At 40.1% G+C, this 21,875-nt stretch overlaps 1 protein-coding gene and 1 long non-coding RNA gene across 7 annotated transcripts in view; one reads left to right on the forward strand and one right to left on the reverse strand.

Annotated features, from left to right (window-relative positions):
- Positions 1-21,875, forward strand: part of LOC311621286 — a 62,289-nt gene that overhangs the window by 17,890 nt on the left and 22,524 nt on the right. The window lies entirely within an intron of this gene.
- The window catches only part of MRTFB (myocardin related transcription factor B), a 177,725-nt gene continuing 169,055 nt past the window's right edge, over positions 13,206-21,875 (reverse strand). For 5 of the 6 annotated variants that reach the window (XM_084881107.1, XM_084881111.1, XM_084881108.1 and 2 more), the window contains 2 exons: positions 20,932-20,992; positions 13,206-18,701 (listed from right to left, as the gene is read on the reverse strand). In XM_084881107.1, the coding sequence (XP_084737233.1) occupies positions 18,166-18,701; positions 20,932-20,992 (597 nt within the window). In that variant the 3' untranslated portion in view covers positions 13,206-18,165. The remainder of the gene's footprint in view (positions 18,702-20,931; positions 20,993-21,875) is intronic. The other variant, XR_014794803.1, reaches the window with a different exon arrangement.

Here is a 21,875-nt window from a genome sequence, read left to right on the forward strand (position 1 = left end):
GATTGGCTGGTGGGTATGGCTGGTGGGTGTGGCTTGTGGGTGTAGCAGAGTGATGGTTAATTTGCATATTACACTTTTATTAGGTAGGATTACCACTGTCAAGCTAGTTAACACAGCCTTCAAACTACATACAAAGAGGGTAGTTACCCTCTTTTTGTGTGTGGTGAGATCTATTTTAGCAAATTTCAATACAGTATTATTAACTGTAACCATGCTGTGCGTTAGATCCTCAAAACTTATTAATCTTATTACTGGAAGTTTGTACCCTTGACCAGCCCATCTCCCAGCCCCTGGCAGCCACATTTTATTCTGTGCTTCTGTGAGTTAGGCTGTTTTAAATTCCACAGAATGAGTGAGATCATACAGGATTTGTCTTTTTTTGTCCTACTTGTTTCACTAACCATAATGTCCTTTAGTTTACTCATGTTGTGTGAAATGGCAAGATTTCCTTCTTTTCTAAGGCTGAAAATATTCCATTGGGTGTGTATACAAGTGTATATACAGGGTGGAGCAAAAGTAGATTTACAGTTGTTCATAAAGAAAATAATACCATAATAAATATAGAATAATATAAGAATAAACTCTCTATTTTGCACATTCACAACTTTAAACCTATTTTTTGCCATACCCTGTATGTATGTGTGTATCCTATATAATAAAGAGCTAATATGCAAATGATTGTCTCACCCTCACGCTGAAATACTCACTCAACACTGGGGAGAGAGGAATGGGGACCGGCCAGGCTGCGGCCGTTAAGTGAGCAGTTCGGTGATCAGGCAGGTAGGCAGGCAGAGGTGGTTAGGGACAATCAGGCAGGAAGGCAGGTGAGCCATTAGGAGCCAGTGATCCTGGATTGCGAGAGGCAGTTGGACATCACTCAGGGGATCCCAGATTGGAGATGGTGCAGGCCAGGCTGAGGGACCTACCCCCTGTGCACAAATTTTATGCACCGGGCCACATGTGTGTGTGTGTGTGTGTGTGTGTGTGTGTGTGTGTGTGTGTATGTGTATATGTGTGTATATATGTATGTATATGTGTGTATTATGTATATATGTATGTATATGTGTGTTCTTTATCTACTCACTGGACAGTAGGTTGTTTCTATATCTTGAGTATTGTGAATGAACATGGGGGTGCAGATAGTCTCTTTTAGATACTGATTCATTTCCTCTAGGAATATATCCAGAAGTGGGATTCCTGGATCATATGGTAGTTCTATTTAAAAATTTTTGAGGAATCTTCATATTTTTTCTATAATAGCTATAGCCATTTACATTCCTACCAACAGTGCCCGAGGGTTCCCTTTCCTTCTCGCCTTTTCTGACACGTGCTATGGCTTGTCTTTTTGATATTAGCCATTCTAGCAGATGTGACATGACATCTCATTGTGATTTTGTTGTAAATTTTTCTGATGACTAGTGATGTTGAGAATCTCTTCATGTGCCTTTTAGCCAATTAATTATTTGTGTTATTTGGGAAAATGTCTGTTCAGGTCCTCTGCCCAACTTAAAAAAATTATTTTTGAAAATTTATTTTTATTGATTTCAGAAAAGAAAGAAGAGAGAGATAGAAACATCAACGATAAGAGAATCATTGATCAGCTGCCTCCTGCACACCCCCCATTGAGGATCAAACCTGCATACCAGGCATGTGCCCTGACCGGGAATGGAATCGTGACCTTCTGGTTCATAGCTCGATGCTCGACCACTGAGCCACATTGACGGGGCCTCTGCCCAACTTTTAATCAGATTTTTTGTTTTTGCTATGGAGTTGTATGAGTTTATATATTTTTGATGATAACCTCTTATTAGGTATATGGTTTGCAAATATTTTCTCCCATTCTGTATGTAGGTTACCTTTTTATTTTGTTGATGGTTTCCTTTGCTATGCAAAAGCTTTTTAGTTTGATGTAGTTCCACTTGTTTATTTTTGCTTTTGATGCCTGTGTGTTTAATGCTATATTACAAACAAATAATTGCCAAGGAACCTTTTTCTTATGTTTTCTCATAAAATTTTTATGGTTTCAAATTTTACAATGAAGGTTTCTATCCACTTCGAATTAATTATTGAATTTGGGCCCAATTTCATTATTTTGCATGTGGATATTCTGTTTTCCTGACGACATTTATTGAAGAGACTGTCTTTTCTTTGTTTAGTTTTGGCACCCTTTTCAAAGATTAATTGTATATACTAGTATGTGTGCATGTAGATTTATTTCTGGGATCTGTATTCGGTTCCATTGGTCTATGTGTCTGCTTTGATGCCAGTACCATAGCTTTGTAATATACTCTGAAGTCAGGAAGTGTGATACCTCGTTTTATTTTCTTTCTCAAGGTTGTTTTGGCTATGCGTGTCTCTTGAGGTTCCATATGAATGTTAGTACTATTGTTTGTTCTACTGGGAAAAATCCTATTGAAATATTGATAGGTAAGGCATTGAATCTGTAGATCACTTTGGGTATCATGGGCATTTAAATAATATTAATCCTTCTAGTTCCTGTACATGAGATGTCATCATACCATTTATTTCACAAATTTTCAATATCTTTCATTTCTGTCTTATAGTTTTCAGTGTAGATTGTTCACCTCCTTGGATAAGTATATTCCATAAGTACTTTATTCTTTTTGATGCTATTGCAAATGGGATTGTTTTCTTAAATATTTTTGGATAGTTCATTGTTAATGTACTGCAATGATAGTGATTTTACCATGGTTAATTTGCATTCTGCAACTTTGCTGAATTCATTTATTAGTTTTAACAGTTATTGGGTGGGATCTTTAGGGTTTTCTATATAAAATATGTCATCTGCAAAACAGATGATCTTTTCCTTTCTATTTTTTAAAAAATATATATTTTATTGATTTTTTACAGAGAGGAAAGGAGGGGGATAGAGAGCTAGAAACATCAATGAGAGAAACATCGACCAGCTGCCTCTTGCACACTCCCTACTGGGGATGTGACTGCAACCAAGGTACATGCCCTTGACCGGAATCGAACCTGGGACCTTTCAGTCCACAGGTAGATGTTCTATCCACTGAGCCAAACCGGTTTCGGCTCCTTTCTATTTTGGATGCTTTTTCTTTTTTTCTTTTTCCTTCTTGCTTAATTGTTCTGGCAAGGAGTTCCAGTACTATGTTGAGTAGAAGTGGTGAGAGTGTGCTTCCTTATCTTGTACCCAGTCTTCGAGGAAAATCTTTTAGCTTTTCATTGTTGAGTATGATGTTAATTGTGGGCTTGTTGTATATGGCCTTTATTATGTTGAGGTATATTCCCTATATTCTCAGTTTTTTGAGAGTTTTTATACGGAAAGGTGTTGAATTTTGTCAAATAGATGCTTTTTCTGCATCTATCCAGATGATCATATGATGTTTATCCTTCATTGTTAGTGTGGTGTATCACCTTTATTGATTTGCATATGTTGAACCAGCCTTGCATCCCAGGGATAAATCCTACTGGATCACAGTGTATGATCCATTTGAGGTACTGTTGAATTTGGTTGGCAAGCATTTTGTTGAGGATTTTTACATCTATATTCATCAGAGGAATTGGCCTGTAATTTTCTTTTTTTGTAATGTCTTTATCTTGCTTTGACATGAGGGTAATGCAGGCCCTGTAGAAGGAGTTTGGAAGTGTTCCCTCCTGTTCAGTTTTTTTGAAGAGTTTGAGCAGGATTTGCATTCTTTTTTTTTTAAATGTTTGTAGAATTCACCCATGAAGCCACCTAGTTTGGTGATTTTTTTTTTCTTTTGGAAGTTTTTTTTTTTTTTTTTTTTAATTTTTATTACTGCTTCAATAGCTTTACTTGTTATTGGTCTATTCAGATTTTCTATTTTTTCATGATTCAGTCTTGGTAGGCTGTATGTTTCTAGGAATTTATCCAATATTTGTAGATTATGTAATTTGTTGGTGTATAATTGTTGATAGTAATCTCTTATGAACCTTTGTATTTCTGTAATATGTAATATCTTCTTTCAGTTATAATTTTATTTGAGTTCAGTGTGTTATTTTCTTGGTTAGTCTAGCTAAATGCTTGTCAATTTTATTTTTTCAAAACTAACTCTTGGTTTTTTTTAATCTTTTGTATTGTCTTTCTAGTTTCCATTTTATTTCTGCTCTAATCATTTTATGTTCTGATAATTTTGGGCTTAGTTGTTTGTTTTCTTTTTTTCTTGAGGTATAAAGTTAGGTTGTTTACTTAAGATCTTTCCTTAATGTAGGCATTAATTATTAAAAACATCTTTCTTAGAACTGCCTTTGCTAAATCTCATAAAGTTTTGGTATAATGTGTTTCCATTTTCTTTTGTCATAGAATACTTTTTGATTTCCCTCTTGGTATTTCTTTGACCATTGGTTGTTCAGGAGCATGTTGTTAAATTTTCAAATACATCTGAGAATTTTCTAATTTTCCTCCTGTTACTGATTTCTAGTTTTATGCCACTGTGGTTGAAACATCAATTCAGTCTACTTAAATATAAGGCTTGTTTTTGGCCTAACATATGATCTAACCTGGAGAAGTTTCATGTCTGCTTGAGAAGAATCTCTTATTTACTGTTACTGGATAGGATGACCTTTGTATGTCTGTTAGGTTCATTTGATCTATAATATCATTATTGATTTTTCTGTCTGGATAGTTTATCCATTGCTGAAAGTGGGGCATTGAAGTCCCTACTATTATGTATTGCTTTTTATTTCTCTATTTAGTTTTATATATGCTTCTTACATGTATTTAGGTGTTCCAGTATTAGGCACATATATATTTACAGTTGTCATATCCTGTTTGATGAACTGACCCCTTTATCATTATATAGTGAATGACCTTTCCTATTTTTTACTGAAAGTCTTATTTTAACTGAAAGTCTGTTTTGCCTGGCCTAAATATAGTTACCTCTGTTCCCTTTTGGTTATCATTTGCATGGAACATCTTTTTCCATCTTTCACTTGCAGCCTGTGTGTATCATGAGAGCTAAGGCAAGTCTCTTGTAGCAGAATATTGTTGGATCTTGTTTATTAAAAATTCTTAAAAATAATATTTATATTTTTCAAATATAGTTGATATACAGCATTATTTTTAAGTGTACAATCCAGTGATTAGACATTTATGTAGCTTACAAAGTGATCACCCCAATAAATCTAGTACCCACTTGACAACACATGGAGTTATTATGATATTACTGACTTTATTCCCTATTCACTTTACATCCACATGACTATTCTATAACTACCAATTTGTACTTCTTAATTCCTTCACCTTTTCCACACATTTTCCAAATGCTTCTCCCATCTGGCAAATGTCAAAATAATCTTTGTAGCTATACTGGTAAGTCTATTTCTCCTCTGCCAATTTATTTTTTTAGATCCCACATATAAGTGGTATCATCTGGCACTTGTCTTTCTCTGTCTGACTTACTTCACTCAGCATAATACTCTCTAGGTCCATCTATGTTGTTGCAGATAATGTCATGCTTTTTTTTTTTTTTTAAATGGCTGAATCATATTCCATGTCTTCTTTATCCATTCATCCATGGGTGAAACCTAATTGCTTCAATATCTTGACTGTTGTAAATAATGCTTCAATAAAAATATGGATATATGTCTTTTGGATTTAGTGTTTTGGGTTTCTTTAGAAAAATATCCAGAAGTGGAATTGCTTTGTCCTGCTTGGTCTCTTGTTATAGTATTTGTTGTAAAGTCTCTTTTGTCTGGTATAAGTATTGCTACACCAGCTTTTTGTTTGAGGAGCAACTTTGAAATCTATTTTTCTATCTCTTTTAGTCTGTTGTCTCTTTTGATCTGAAGTGAGTCTCTTGTAGACAGCATATGTAAAGGTTTTGTTATGCCTTCAGTCACTATATCTCTTTTGATCAAAGTATTTAATCTGTTTGATTTTAAAATAATTATTGATAGATATATGTAATTATTGCCATTTTAAAATTCATATTCTTAATTTTTGTTTTTTCCTTTCTAAAGAAAACCCTTTAACATTTCTTATAATACTGGTTTGGTGGTGATGAACTCCTTTAGTTTTTTGTCTGAGAAGCTCTTTATCTGTCTTTCAATTCTAAATGATAGCCTTGCTGGATGGCATAATCTTGGTTGTATATCCTTGATTTTTATCACTTTGAATATTTTGTATGAATTCCTTCTGATCTGCAAAGTTTCTGCTGAGAAACCAGCTGACAGTCCTATGGGAGCTCCCTTGTAGGTAATGAATTGCTTTTCTCTTGTTGCTTTTAAGATTCTCTCTTTGCCTTTAAACTTTGGCATTTTAATTATGATGTGACTTGGTGTAGACTTCTTTGTGTTCATCTTCTTTGGGACATCCTATGCTTCCTGGATTTGTATGTCTTATTTCTGTCATTATTTTTCCAAATAGGTTTTCAATTCCTTGCTCTCTTCCTTTGGCACCCCTATGATGCAAATATTGGTAAACTTGATGTTGTCCGGGAGGCTCCTTAATCTGTTCTCATTTTTTGGATTCTTTTTTCATTTTCCTCTTCTGATTGAGTATGTTCTTCTAGATCAGTGGTTCTCAATCTTTCTCATGCCGTGACCCTTTAATAAAGTTCTTCATGTTATGGTGACCCCCAACCATAAAATTATTTTTATTGCTACTTCATAACTGTAATTTTGCTACTGTTAATGAATCATAATGTAATATCTGTGTTTTCTGATAATCTTAGGCTCTACAGCATTGATTTTCAACCTGTGGGTTGCAACAGAACTGCTAGCAGGGTCACCTAAGACTATCGGAAAACACAAATATTTACATTATGATTCATAATAGTAGCAAAATTACAGTTATGAAGTAGCAACAAAAATAATTTTATGGTTGGGGGTCACCACAACATGAGGAACTGTATTAAAGGGTTGCGGCATTAGAAAGGTTGAAAACCACTGTTCTGGATTGTTGATTTGATTCTCTGCTTCATCTGCTCTTACTGTTGATTCCCTGTAACATACTGTTCACTTCAGTTATTATATTCTACATTCCTGACTGGTTCTTTGTTTTCTGCCTCCATTTTCATATTTCCTATCTCTTTGTTGAAGTTCTTATTAAGTTTATCTACTCTTCCTTTGAGTTCCTTGAACATCCTTATAATCAGTCTTTTGAATTCTGCATCTAGTAGCTTGCTTGTCTCCATTTTTAATTTTAATTTTAATTTTTATTTTTTACTTTTGTTTTATTCTTTCATTTGGGACACGTTTGGTCTCATTTTGGCAGCCTCCCTGTATTTGGTCCTATTGACTAGGTAGACCTGCTGTGCCTCCTGGTCTTGGTAGAGTGGCTTATGCAGTAGGTTTTGTGTTGGGCCCAGAGGCCTCGCCTCCCCACTCACCTAAGCAGGGTACTCCAGGTGTGCCCCTTGTGTGAGCCATGTGTGCCCTCCTGTCGTAGTTGATCCTTGATTGCTGTTGGCACATTGATGGGAAGGATCTACACCCCCGGGCCACCGTGGGGGATCTGCTGTGCAGGGGCGGACCCCTTGGGGCAGGACTGACTTCAGCAGGGCTTTGATGCCTGTTGAGTCCATCCTTTCCGTGTGTCCCTGGTGGGGGCTGGGTGGTGCTTCGACATGGTCTGAAGCTGTCCGCTGGGTATGTTGGTGCAGTGGCTCTCAGGCCTCCCGGGAGGTGCAGGCTGAGGTCAGCCACCGTCTGTGTCCTGCCCTGAGCCACCCAGCATGAGCTACAAAGTGATCTGCCGATGGCTGCTATTTTTGCTGGGCTGGGAGATGCCTGGAAGAGGCTAAGCTGCCAACCAAGGCCAGCTCTCTGGGACCTCTTAGCAAGAGGGATGGGGCACACCGTGGCCACATGCTGCTTGTTTGAGATTTTAGGAAAGTCGCAGCATGAGCCAAGACAGGACGTTTGCATGGAGAAGCCACTGGACATGGCTTTGGTGGGCCAGAAAAGTTGGGTGGGGCAGGGTCTCAGGGAACCACCAGGGCCGGAGGAATAGCGCTAGCCAGGTTGATGGAGACTCAGATACGGAACTGCCCTGCCAGCTCTGTGGGCAGAGGGTTCAGCAAACGAACAAAGGCCTCTATCCGCACTTCTTTCTGGGAGAAAGCTGCTCCTCCAGCCCTTGCCCAAAAGCCAGACAATTCAGTTCCTCACCGTAGGGCCCTGGTGCCTTTTGAGTTGCTGCCTGGGCACTGGAGCTCTAAGTCCATGCCTAGCCCTTTAAGAGGAATGCCTGGGACTCCAGCAGCCCTCTGTCTCAGCCTTCATTCCCACTGGTTTTTATAGTCAGAAGTTATGGGGACTTCTCTTCCTGCCACCGCTGGAATCCTGGGCTGGGGGGCCTTGTGTGGGCTGGGATACTGGGCCCTGGGGCCTGGGGTGGGCCTGGGACGGGCCTGGGACCCCTCCTTCTTCAGAGGGGATCTCCTGATTGGATCTTGTTTTGTAATCTACTCAGCCTTTTGACTTGGAGAATTTGTTTTAAATGTAATTATGGATAAGGAAGGGCATACTGTTGCATTTTGTTCATTGTTTTTTAAAAAAATATATTTTATTGATTTTTCATGGAGAGGGATAGAGAGTTAGAAACATCGATGAGAGAGAATCATTGATCAGCTGCCCCTTGCACACCCCCTAGTGGGGATATGCCCGCAACCAAGGTACATGCCCTTGCCCGTAATCGAACCCGGGACCTTTTAGTTCGCAGGCCGACGCTCTGTCCACTGAGCCAAACTGGTCCCGACTGTTCATTGTTTTCTTAATGTTATATAGTTCTTTTGTCCCTTTCTTTCCATCTTCCTTTGTGGTTCGATGATTTTTGTTATTGTTGCGGTATGTTTTGGTTCTTTCATCTTTTGTGTATCTACTGTAGGTTGTGATTTGATGAGGGGTATGTTGGGTTTTGTCAAAATCTTTCCCTGCATCTCCTGGATGTTTATGCAGATTTTGTACCGTGTTCTGTACATATTGTGTACTACATTAATTGATTTTCAGGTGTTAGACCAATTTTTCATTCCTGGTATAAACTCCACTTGGTCATGGTGTATAATGCTTTCTGTATGTTGCTGGACTTGGTTTGATAGAATTTTGTTTAGGATTTTTATATGTATATTCATTAGCAATATGGGTCTTCTCCCCTGCCACCTTTGTGATATCTTTGTGTGGTGTTGGTATCAGGAAATACTAGCCTAGTTGAATGAGTTGGGAAATAGTATTTTCTGTTCTGTTTTTTTCCCCCCCAGAGAATTTGTAAAATATTGATAATCTTTTTTAAATGTTTGGTAGAATTTTCCAGTGAAGCTATGTAGGGTTAGGTTCTTATTTGTTTATAGTTTTTAAAATTACTATTCCATTTCTATACTTGGTAAGTCTAGTCAATTTTTCTATTTCTTCTTGAGACAATTTTTGGTAGTTTGTGTCTTTTGTGTCTTGTGTCTAACATTTGCCTGTTTATCTTAGTTAACTAACTTATTGGCATGTAGTTGTTAATGGATTTCTTTTATAATTCTTTTTACTTTTAAACTAATCTTTTTTTTTTTTTTTTACCTGAAATAGTCCCAACTCACAGAAGTCAACTGCCAGTAAAGAAATGTTAATATAAAGAATTAAAGAAATGAAATAATCAATGTTAACCCAAGCCTACTTTACACCCTCCACAATCTGTTCCCTTTTCTTTCCAGAAGTATTGTGAATCTTGCTATTGATGTGAATCCTTACCACCCGTTTTTATAATTCATATCTTTATGTATAGACAAATGCACAGCGTTAGCATTTTAAAATGTTACTTGAGTTATGTAGGCTTCATGCTGTGCTTTCCTTTCAAGATACCTTTCCTTTCAAGATACTTTTCCATTGTCATGTTGGATTTAGTTCATGTATATTAATGGCTATGTTTAAACGGTCTCCAAACGAAAGGCAGATGGGTTGTTTTCAATGCTTTCTTTGTGAATTAGTGTTAGTTCTTGCAAGTGATTGCCTGTGTGCATGTGTTTCTGAGACACAGAGTCCGTATCTTCAGCTTTGCTAAACACTGTAAAATGGCTCGGTGACTCATGGGCTTCCAGATGCGCTGAGGTGGCCGCTGAAGCCCCAGGCTAGAGGGCAGTGTTTCATGATGAGTCCTTGTCTGTGGCCGCTCAGGGGGCTTCCTTCAAGGTGCCCCAGTCTTGTGACCCAGGTTCGGGTTAGAGTGAAGCTAGTAAAACCCGTGCCACTGATGCTCTTAACCATGACGTAGTTACTTTTTGAAACCTGTGATAGAGAGGAGGCTGGAGGGACACCCAGTTGGGGTGAGCTTCACAATGGACATGAATGAAGCCAGCCAGTCAGTTGAACTGGTAATTGAAAGAAGACGGAGAGTTTTATGTAGTGAGTCTTCAGAAATGGTCGGGTTTTGGCGTGTCAGGGCTGGGTCTAAAATTTACTCTCTTCTTCCTTTGCAATTGCAAGCCAATCATTTCTCCTCTTGGTCCTTAGTTGCCACATCTAAAATGGGGAAATGAGAGTTCCTAGTTCACAGACAGGTAACTAAATGAGGTTATACATGTGAAGTGTTGGGCACAGGGCACAGCATCTAGCAGCACTTACTCTGGCTGCTGTTCTGTGGTTCTGCCTCTGGTTTCGTTCCTGTCCTTTGGCACCGTGTACCAGGAGGGTGGGGAGAAGGGGAGGCAGCACTGGGTCACAGCACCTGTTTCTCTTGGTCTCCCAGTTGTAGCTTCTGTTTCTCTAGAGCAGTGTTTCCCAAGGTGTGGTACGTGTACCCCCAGGGGTATGGGAAGAGTTTGGTGGGGGTACGCGTTGCACCGGAGTTTGGTGGGGATATGCACTGCACCGTGCTTAGCTGCGCCTAATTCTACGTTCTCATGAGTACGAGGGGTACTCAGCCTTATGAAAATTATAGAAGGGGTCCACATATGTCAAAAGTTTGGGAAACACTGCTCTAGTGAACGTGATGTCCTGGTTCACTTTCCAAGTTGCTTAACAATTTCAGAAAATAAGGGTATTTGTTTAAATAGCTTTGCAGACCTTTCCTCACGCTTGAAGAGAAGTATTATAACCACTATAACCTCACAGAAATTCGTGTGCATTCTGCTTAGTGTGACCTGGACTCCGTCCAGCTGTGGGTGAGAAAACAGAGGCCTATATTTGAGCCTCTGATGGGAAATACTTGATATGCTTAGGTATCAACCTGGATAAAAACCCCTCCTTCTTCACCGTCAATCAAAAACTTCAGCTTTGGCCCAACTGGTGTGGCATAGTGGGTGAGCATCGATCTATGAACTAGGAGGTCATGCATGGTTCAATTCCCGGTCAGAGAACATGCCGGGGTTGTGGGCTCAATCCCCAGTAGGAGGCAGCCATTCCATGATTCTCATCATTGATGTTTCTCTCCCTTCCTCTCCTTTATTCTCTGAAATCAATAAAAATATATTTTAAAAATCTTCAGCTTTGGACAGGACAGTGCCAACATTGGGATGCGTTTGTCTTGTCTCTGCAGCACAGTGGGAGAGAGAACACAGGAGTTTCCACCTGCGGGGCCATATGCAGCGTTTTCTGTCAGTCATATCCGAGAGGAATTAAAAAAGCTGATGCATGTCCTCGTTTTTTTGTCTAATTATACAATATGGGTAGTTTTAATAACTTGTCATAAAATGAGCAGGAGAGATAGCTAGGATGAGGTTTCTTTCTGGAAGTTACTACCCATCAGAAATGGAAGATAAGCCATTTGTAGAAGGGGTGAAGGAACGGTGAATGGTTTAGGCAAGTTGGGGCAATCTTCAGGATTATGTTACACATGGAATTGTGACATTTAGTTGGCATCTGACCTGCAGTTGGTCTTGCATTTTATTGTAATGTGGCCTAGCTATCGTTCATTTCAGCTATCACTAAGTGTGTAGGTGTCTGCATTTACAAATGCTTCGGTGTTCACCTCAATTCTAGAGCAAATTGCTGTTATAAAGGTGCAAATGACTGTGTCCAATATCTGAAAAGCTTTTGAAGGCCCTGTATTGCCCAATGTAGACAGTTGTCTATGGATGACTCTAAGCCTCCAAGAACTGGGGTCCTTGAATGTGCGGCTGTCTCCGCGTTTCCAGACGGTGGAATATGGGTAGTTTTAATAACTTGTCATAAAATGAACAGGAGAGATAGCTAGGATGCTAGGATGAGGTTTCTCTCTGGAAGTTACTACCCATCAGAAATGTAAATCTTGTCAGGTTCCAGTTTTACTACTTAGTACTTCCTGCCTGGATGCTGTCTTGCGGCCACACTCTGGTATTCCCAGTGGCCTGGTGAGCAGGGCCTCACCTCGGCCACCATCTCCCGTTAACTTGGACCTCACCCAGCCTGCTTTCTCAGCTTGGAATGTCCTCTCCGTGTCCCAACACCATCTCTTCCCGCTCGGTCCCTTTCTGAGCACCCGTTGGCATAATTTCCTGTCCTCGAGGGCACGATCTTGGCTGGGTGATAAGTGATATTACAAATGTTTTAGCAACTTGAAGCATCATCCACGTACAGGTCTGGTGAGGCTGTTGTCTTCTCAGTGTCATGGATAATGAACATTTTGTGGATTTAGGCAATCCGTGATCTTGTCTCTCTCCCTACGGTTGATACAACACCCATTTTCCTAATCAGATACTGATAATGAAAGTTGTCTCTCAAGTTTACTCACTATTTTATTTCATCAAAGCAAGGAGGAACATGTAAAGCTGTCTGCCTCAAAACTTTTAACCATAGGCTTTTGGGTTGAAAATTAAATGCCAACTCACCAAAATAATATGGAATTCTAAAGACCTCTTTGTATGCTCTATGAAAACACCTCACATAAATAGTTGCTTTTGAAACTTGGCTAAGTTGAAAGATTATTGGGTCTCCCAGGAATTTTGTTGGAGCTGCAGGTATTGCTGTCAGAGCATGTAAGTATCTATCAACCCCCAGGGGAACTACCTACATATTTATCACGTCTTGAGTCCAGTGCTTCCTTATGATGTGGAGGAAAGAACATGATTTTGGTGTAAATCTTGTCAGGTTCCAGTTCAGCTAATACCTGTTTCTAGTCTGTATGCTGGGCCTGGGCGAGGGTTGCTTACTTGATGTGTCACCTACAAACCCCGCCCCGATGAGTCCTCTTGTTTTATGTGGTGACAGTCTGCTGTGACATGTGTCCTAAACTCGGTGTCTCCATCTCCCACCCTCAGGGCTGCCCACAGGGTGGTCTTTTCTCTGCATAGCAAGAATCATAGTACATCAAAATGTTTTTTATTTGAGACACAAAAATGCAAAATTGCTGAGATATCAAACATTTTCCGATCCGCTACAATACTGCCACTATGTACAAAAGATCTGATGATAAATGTGCACACATATAAAAATACAGTATGCATTACCTATATACAGTACATGTGCAAAACATATGGCATTCAAACATGATATGGAATTGATTTCAGGGGTGCAAACAGCAAATACAAAGGCATCATGGTTTTTCTTTTAAAAAAACAACACAAAGGCAATACATGAATGGACCCCCAATTGCCATAATTTTTTGTTTCTTAAGCGAGTGCTTTAATAAGCAGGGCTCTGTAGATTGGTATTTTCTCCTTTTTTTTTCTCTCCATAAAGTGAGATGCTAAGACATAATGTGACAATGAAAATAAGAGAAACACCTATCACGTTGCATTTCTATTGCAAGCAAGAAAAGAAGAAAACTAAGTTGTACGTAGAAAGGAAACAAACTTTGTATTACTACTATGTACTATCCTAAACCAACAAAACAAATCTATACTATTTTACATGAAAATGATAGAGAAATATCTACACCTCTGAAAATTATAACCTTAAATGGATAATACATTTTTGGGACTGATTTTTGAGATCTCCTTAGTCTCAAATTTTAAATAAAAAGTGCCTTCTTTTGGCAAATACTTGGCAATGCCTTTGGTTCCTTTAAAGCAAGTTTGCATTACTATTGGTTGCTTGAGGTTAAGTACTTTTGGTAGATACTAAACCCTTTCCTACATGCTTCTTCCTCCTACCAAATCAGCAACGTTTCTTACAGCGTAATGTAGAGGTAATTGTTATGAGTCTCGGTGATTCATGAACTTGGTTAAAGCTTCGACTTAGTAGTTGGCACAAAGCTCTGTTAAACACGACAGCGGTGTTGATATTGCCACTGACAAGTTTTATCTGATTCCAGACAGCACCTTGTAGAACTGAGATTGCCATCCTGCTGTTACAAGACTGTGACATTTTTTCAATAACGATTCACAGAGCAATGTGTTTGTGTGGAGGGGTAGAGTGCTTTTGTAAACATGTGCAGCTTTTTAAATTACAGGCCTCAAATCAAAGATTTCCGGTAGAAACCCTCTGCAATGATGCATTCCCTCGAATGCTGGCAGAAGGGGGAGCAGGGAAGAACATATATTGCCATGCAGACAGTCACTTCACACGTAAAAACGTAGCCTGGAAAGATCACTGAGCAAGCTCTCCAAAGTTTGAGAAGGAATTAATACAGCTGAATTATTTTCCAGTTCTGACTGAAGCCACTTTTTAAAAGATGAGCTGAAATGCAGTTAGGATGCTCTCCAAACACACACGACCGCACTGGGAAGCTGTGTTTCTTGATAAACCTTACCTTCCAGTTAATGTTTTTGGTGATTGGGGCTAACTCTGTGGCCTGATGGACAGTTGGTGTGGTGTTCTGCTCTGCTGCCCGTAGCCAGGGTTCGCGTTGTTGGTGGATAGGAAAGGGAGGGCTATTGTGACTGTGGAGAAACGGACCCGTGCTGCTCAGCTGGTAGACCCCGGTAACTATTCTCCCCAAAGTTCTCTAACCGTCCCTGCGGGGCTGGGCGCTCCCCCTGGACAGCAGCGTGGGGGAGGCGGCCCCGGGCATGGCGTGTGGTGTGCACTGGATGCTGCCAGAAGGCTTTCCCACTTCCCCTCGGCCAGCGTCTGCGGCCAGGAGAGGGACTGTCCCCTCACCGTGGGGACAGCTGTCGTGGCTGGCCAGTGGGAATCCGGAAAGGATGAAGCTGTGTGACCTGGAATGATCTGGGCTGAGGGTGAGGACGCCCGCGTCGGCTCTGGTGACAGGACGGGGGCCATGCTCCGGACACGGCTCTCAGCGGCTACCTTATTCCATAACCTCACTTACAAGCGGCGGCAGTTTGGAGGCAGAACCAGACTGCCATGGCCACTGCTCTTAAACGGCACTTACAAAGTGTCAGGTACATGGGTCACAGGACCGTGCAGGTTTTAAAAAGGAGATTTAAATAAGATCTCTTTAGTATTATAAAAATATTCATATAAAACAATCACAAATAGTATCTGAATGAGAAATTCTATGAATTCAGAATACATCTATGTACAAATACATGGCAAGTGCTTTACAGTAGATTGCACATTTCAGGAAAAACACTAGAACTCGAACCACTAACACTGTCCCTAAAGCTCCTAGCGCATGCTTTGCTGAAATGTACAAGACAACTATATACCCTAGACTCCCAAAGACTGTGGAAGAAGCTTTGGTATAACCTCTGCATCCCTCCCCATGACATGACTGCATACCTATAGACACAGAAAGGTAACTTGATTCTACCGTGTTTCAGGAATATTTAGGGGAATAAGACTGGCTGTGAGAGAGTACGTTTCTAGGAGTTGTTTTCTTGGCAAGATGCTCTACCACAGTACCTGTAACAGTACCACCTCTAAATGACACATCTGCACACGAAAACCCAACCAGCTGTTCTGACGGGGCCTTTAAACCTCACCTCAGACAACACAAACAGTCCTCTTTAACACACACCTTTCCCACTGCATTCACCTCCACGTACACTGAGTTGGGGCAAAGGAGCCTTGGTTAGAGTATCATCTTTGGTCATGTCACATGCTGCACACGATCTGTGTCCTCCCTCAAACCTGGAACGTGTAGCTGGGATCCTACAGGTGCCCAGCTTGCTGCTCAGGCCGGGAGGGCCCAGCGGAATGGTGTGCGTAGGTGGCTGGTAGACTTAGTTATTGGACTCCTTGGCTTTCTTCCTCTTAAATGAAATGCTGGTACATGAAGGATAGCACATAGATGTAAAGTGGGCACGTTAGCAACACAGTCCAGGGAGAGCAGGCTAAGGAGGCGGCCTTCTTTGCACTGAGTGTGTTTGGAGGGCAGCCTTCCTGTGGCATGGTTCACAGGGGCTAGGAAACGGCCTGTGCACACAGCTTAGAAGGATGGGAACAAAGTTCCTCAGCGAGTCAGCAGACTAGCTGTTCGGTTGTCTCCTCCAGCCCCACTGATGTCTGGTGCTAATAAGCCATTTAAATCTGAATAAAGATGATGCTTAGAGTCCAAGTAGCGACCAGATAAGCTCATGTCTCAGACCTGCCCCGGAGACAAGCCCTTCTGAAAGGAGAGACTCGAAGGTGCACATTGTGCCCATGATGGTGACAGACCCTCTTGCTGGGTTTGGTCAGACGGCAGCATGCCGGATGCCACACATGGGGGGATGACCAATTTCTAACAAACTACTCACCGCAGACTACACTGAGCACACCCGGAACCAGTCAGAAGCACTTCGGGTTGGGAAGGGCCAGATAACAGAGCTCCAGGGTCCTGGGAGACCAAGTTCTGGAAAAAGACTTTCCTTACATGTAGTGAAATTTACAAACTGAAATAAGAATTTGAAATAAGGTCAGCTCTTAGGCAAAACACAAACCCAGAATGATTCGCAAGTTCTTTCCAAATAATGGGTCCGGCTGCCTCTACATGTCGCCGTGGGAACCATCGCCAATGGCCCAGAGAGCAACTTGACCCCAGGGCTCACACAGGTGAGGTGGAGAGCAGGAAAGTATTGTTTAATGAAAACCTCTACACTTTTTAGTAGATTGTAGGTGTTTTTTTTTTCTTTCAGTTTTATACATTTTGTCATATACTTAAATGGCTATTTTGAAATCATTTAGAAATCCTGTGATAGTTGGCATTTTAGAAAAATCTTAAGAAACTACTCAACAAATGTGATACCTTTTTGTCTATATAAAAAATGAATAAAACCTCCAGTTTTCCAATCTTGGCTTGAAAAGATAGCGAGAGCCCCGGTATGACATCCAGTTCCAAACTGTAAAGCAGTGACAGGGTGAGCGGCAGCAGAGGCAGCCGGAGGGGAGGCCGAGGCCAACGCGGCAGCAGGCTCACCTGTAACCAGTGTGGGAATGTCCGGGAACAGACTCCTCCTGCCTTCCTTTGCAGCTCACCAGCTCAGAAAGATATTTTACACGAAAGCCTTTCCTTGGTTCTTTGAGATGGTCTGGTTACCTGAAAGTTATTTCTTAAAAATACAGAAATACATGTGGCTCAAGTACTCCAGAAATATGCGACTTATTAAAAGTAGTAGGGCCACTACTTATGCCCATGTAGGCTGTACAAATCCCAACATAGAGTGCACAGATATGTCTAATTTACACATTTAGTCAATCTAATCAACCCAGAGGATTGCTAGCAGAGTTTTCAGTGTTACCAACAGACCCAGACTTTTTACAGGGGGTGGTTTATGAAGTGTTTTGAAGACATTGTCTGGTTATAGTGAAGGAACTTTCATTTACAGCTGGAAGTCTAAAGTAAGATTCCAAAAATCACAAAATAAACTACAACACAAAAATATTACATTGGTTTATGAATGGAACCCAAAGTCTTCAGCTGAAGCCTTTGCCGCCTGGCTGGCGCTCTCCGCTGCCTGGATCCCTGCTGCGTCTTGGGCGGCTCAGGCCAGGCTAGAAACAGGTGCGGTGATCCCTCACCTCCCTCACGCGGCATTCTTGTTTGAGTGGAGCTGTCTGCTGTATTTAGGGCCTGAAAGTGACCACAGAGGTTTAAATGTAGTTGCTTACCAGAGAATCTGCATGTCGTTATCCTGCACACATTACTCTCTAGGTTTTTATCTAAAGGTACTTTGCATTCTTTACTGAAGTCTGGCGATACGGGTCTTCTTTGACTAGTGGTTTTTCAGAAGGCCCTGTGCTATATTAAATGCAGACATTCACTGCTGGGTGCAATGAAACGTCCTCAAACTTGGTTTCCAGGCTGTGACCATCTATCCGTTTTTTTCTGTGACATGTTTTCATTGCAATGACGCAACTATAAAGCTGTCTCTAAAAACTGACCTTTTAGTACTGTCTTCTTAAACCTCGTGAACTCAGACGACGAATCTGTGGTTAGTCCCATGGCAACGGCAGGTCTTGGGGGTCTAGGAAGTCAGCAGAGAACATGCTTGGGGCAGTGGCGCTGAGGGGAGTGAGTCCCGAGGACGTGTTGGGCATGGTGATGTCTAACCACTCCATGTTGTCCAGGTTTGAGTCAGAGAGGTCCAGGGACAGGCAGGGAGTGCTCGCGGCAAACTGGGCCTCGGCGGTCTCCATGGGCGAGTGCGAGGGGTCCAGCATGCTCGAGTGACTCAGCAGGTCGTTCTGGAGATCCTCGATCAGGGAGAAGGGCTCTCGGTCCTCGCTGCTGCTTTGTAGTGGAGTAATTTCATTGGCTGAAGGTAAAGTCCCATCCAAGAAAGCTTCCAGTTGGTTCTCTAAGCTGGCAGATAAACTGCTCAGAGGTTCTAGAGATATGGGCGGTGCCATTTGGACCTGGGGCGGTGGCCGGGACACCACGGTGTTGACTGGCATTGTGGTGATGCTGGCTGTCACTGGTCTCATTTTGGAAATTGGAGAAGGCTCTTCCTTTATAGGGAGAGAAATTTCTGTGCAAAATAAATAAATAGTAAGTAAACATTTACTGCTATTTACAATTTTTATTAATTACTGAGTTATTTTACTATTTTGTGACAACTTGATACACAGCCCATCTTAGAGGTAGGAAGAGAATGGTAAATAAACACTTACGTTTATAGCATTCTGACATGCTTTCAATTCCTTTTAGTAAGAGTAAGCATTAAAAGCACTTGTACCCCACCAAGTAGGATGTTGTTTTTAGATGATGTGATCATTGGATCCCATTCTCGAGCATTGTAGCTTTAAGACAGGGCTCATGTCTTACTCTAACAGAAATCTGCGATCACAGCAGCACGCTACCCTAATGTGAACGTGGAAACGTGGTACTTCCATGTAATGAATGATCTAACTATATTTGTTCTTTTTTTATCATTATAAAACTCTGTGTCCAATTTAGCCATATCTGTTCCATATAAAGTTCTGAAAAGATACAGTGTCACCATATGACCTGATTTAAGATGAGGTGGGCCACCTTAGGTGTCTTGTTTTTTCAGTTTATATAAAATCTTGAAGATTTGGTAAAGTCTTAAGAAGCACTAGCTATGTGCTATTCCTTGCCAAATCATGTAGACAAATTAATGGACCAGTGTTCACTTAGCTACATATAAGAGAGTGAAAAAGATACTTTAAAAATATATATGAGAATCTGACTTGATTTCATTTATATGCAATACACTAAGAATTTTACTCAGCAGCTCTTCCCGCTCAGGGACTGGGCTGTGTAAATAGGAGAGACAACACTAAGGATTCCTCTCAGCTGGGTGTGTTCCAGGACAGTTCACGTCTCATTGCCTGTGAGTCAGCTCTGGAATTGTTTTGAAAGCTGAAAGTGCAATTTAGAATTATAAGTGCAACTAGTCTTATAATCAACGACTTAAATCTTTCTCATTGTTACTAGTATTAGTTTACAATACGATGAAATAATATACTCTATTTATAATATACTTTGCCATAAAAAAATCATTCCTTTTAGAATATAACTCATTTCTATGTTTAGGCTGTAAAATTATTCTTTTTAATCATTAAAAAAAGTATTTTCATCAGATTTGGCAAAAAGCACTTTTAAAATTTTAAATTCAAGGCATGAAATATCTGTTTCTCTAACTTCCAGAGTTTAGCTATATCATGAGTTTATTTTGCGAGGCCGATATAGTTATTCGCAAAAAATAAACCAAAAATTAAAGCTATTCGCACATGTAGATCTGTTGTCAAATATCAAGAATTTTCTATATTATGTCAAACACTCTGACAACATCATTAATAACAAAACCAAATAATATCTGGCATGAATGGATAAATTTTGATAACTATTTAAAAATCTGAATAAAACTTTCACTAGGAAATTTAAGACTTTAAAATATTCTAAAATAGCACTGTAAATTTTTGAAGTACTTATAAACTGAGGCAGAGATATCCTTGAGTTTTTTTGTTTGGTTTATATCCCTTACCCCTTTTTAAGATGACACATTATAAAATTGAAGATTTTCATTTATATGCAGAAAGTGTTTTAGAATTGCCTTTGAATATTAATCTAATCAAGAATTGCCTTTGAATATTAATCAAGTTATTAGATCCTAAGCTAGGTGACTTGGTTGTTACAATTAACTTGTGAATTGGAATACTTTTATCCCCTTGCAATGGCTGATACCACACATGGAGCAGTTCTGAAGTTTTCAATGTGGAATTCATATCTGTCTACTTTGCTATTTTGAGATGGTTTGTCTTTTTCAGCCGGTATATATCTGTGGGTAAATCTAACGTTATCTTAGTATTTTTACCTGAAACAATGGCTTTCCCTATTCATAAGTAAGTTGTATTATTTGGCCTAAATGTAACAGATTTTAAAACAGGAAATGCAGTTAGAAGAATATGGAAGCTCTAGAGCCGTGGTCGACAGACTGCGGCTCACGAGCCCCATGCGGCTCTTTGGCCCTTTGAGTGTGGCTCTTCCACAAAATACCACGGCCTGGGCGAGTCTATTTTGAAGAAGTGGTGTTGAAGAAGTTTAAAAAATTTGGCTCTCAAAAGAAATTTCAATCATTGTACTGTTTTTTCAATCATTGTACTGCTCTCAAAAGAAATTTCAATCATTGTACAACATTTGGCTCTGTTGACTAACGAGTTTGCCGACCACTGCTCTAGGAAAACGCTCATATCCTGTGACAAGGGATTGGGGGTCTGATGTGACTTTCCACCTACCTCCACTCTTAATGAGGATATCAAAGAGGTCGTCCATCTGCTGACTGTGTGCATTGGAAACCTACAACCAAGGACAATATAAATTAGCTTTCTTTTATACAAACCAGAAAGTGTCATATAACTGGGAGCACCAAAGGACCTTACAGACAGCTAGTTCTAATCAATCACTTGCTCATTTTGAAAACACTGAGGTCCCCTGAGAAGTTAGACCTTTCACCCATGTGTTGGCTGACAGAACAAGAATGGGGCTAATACCCAGCTCAAATGACTTTTACACTGACTTGTACATTGAGTGCATTTTGAGAGGCTTCTCATATTTTTAAAATATTTTAACTCACTTGCATTCTGGTAAAAATATAAAGTATATATAAAGGTGGCCATCTATATTTTTTGAGCTTTATTGAGAGTAAATTAACATACAATAACCTGCAGTTATATGAATTATACAATTCTTTAAGTTTTGTCATATGTATACACCCATAAAATTATCAGCAAAATCAAGATAATATTCTATTGCTTCTAGCTTCCTTGTGCTTCTTTGTGATAGCACTTCCTTCAGCCCTAGGCGACAATGACTTGATTTCTCCCATTACAGATTAACTTACTTGTCTAGAGTTTTATAGAAATGGACTCATAGAGTAGAGGGAGTGGCTTCTTTTACTCAATAGGATTTTGAGGTTTATCCATGTTGTAGATTATACTTCAGGAATAGTTCATTCCTTTTTATCGCTGAGAACTTTCTTATTGTAGGAAACAGAAATCTGATTGGGTTGTTCCTACATTTTGGCTACTATAGATAAAGGTGCTATGAACATTTGTATACAAATCTCCGTATTTGTGTGTAAATACTGAGAGTGGAATGACTGGATCATAGGTGTTTAACTTTTTAAGAAATGGCTGTTTTCCAAAGTGATTTGCACATTTTACATTTCCACTAGCAATGT

The sequence above is a fragment of the Pipistrellus hanaki genome, assembly GCF_964339955.1.
Source record: "Pipistrellus hanaki genome assembly, chromosome: 4".
NCBI classification, from domain to species: Eukaryota; Metazoa; Chordata; class Mammalia; order Chiroptera; family Vespertilionidae; genus Pipistrellus; species Pipistrellus hanaki.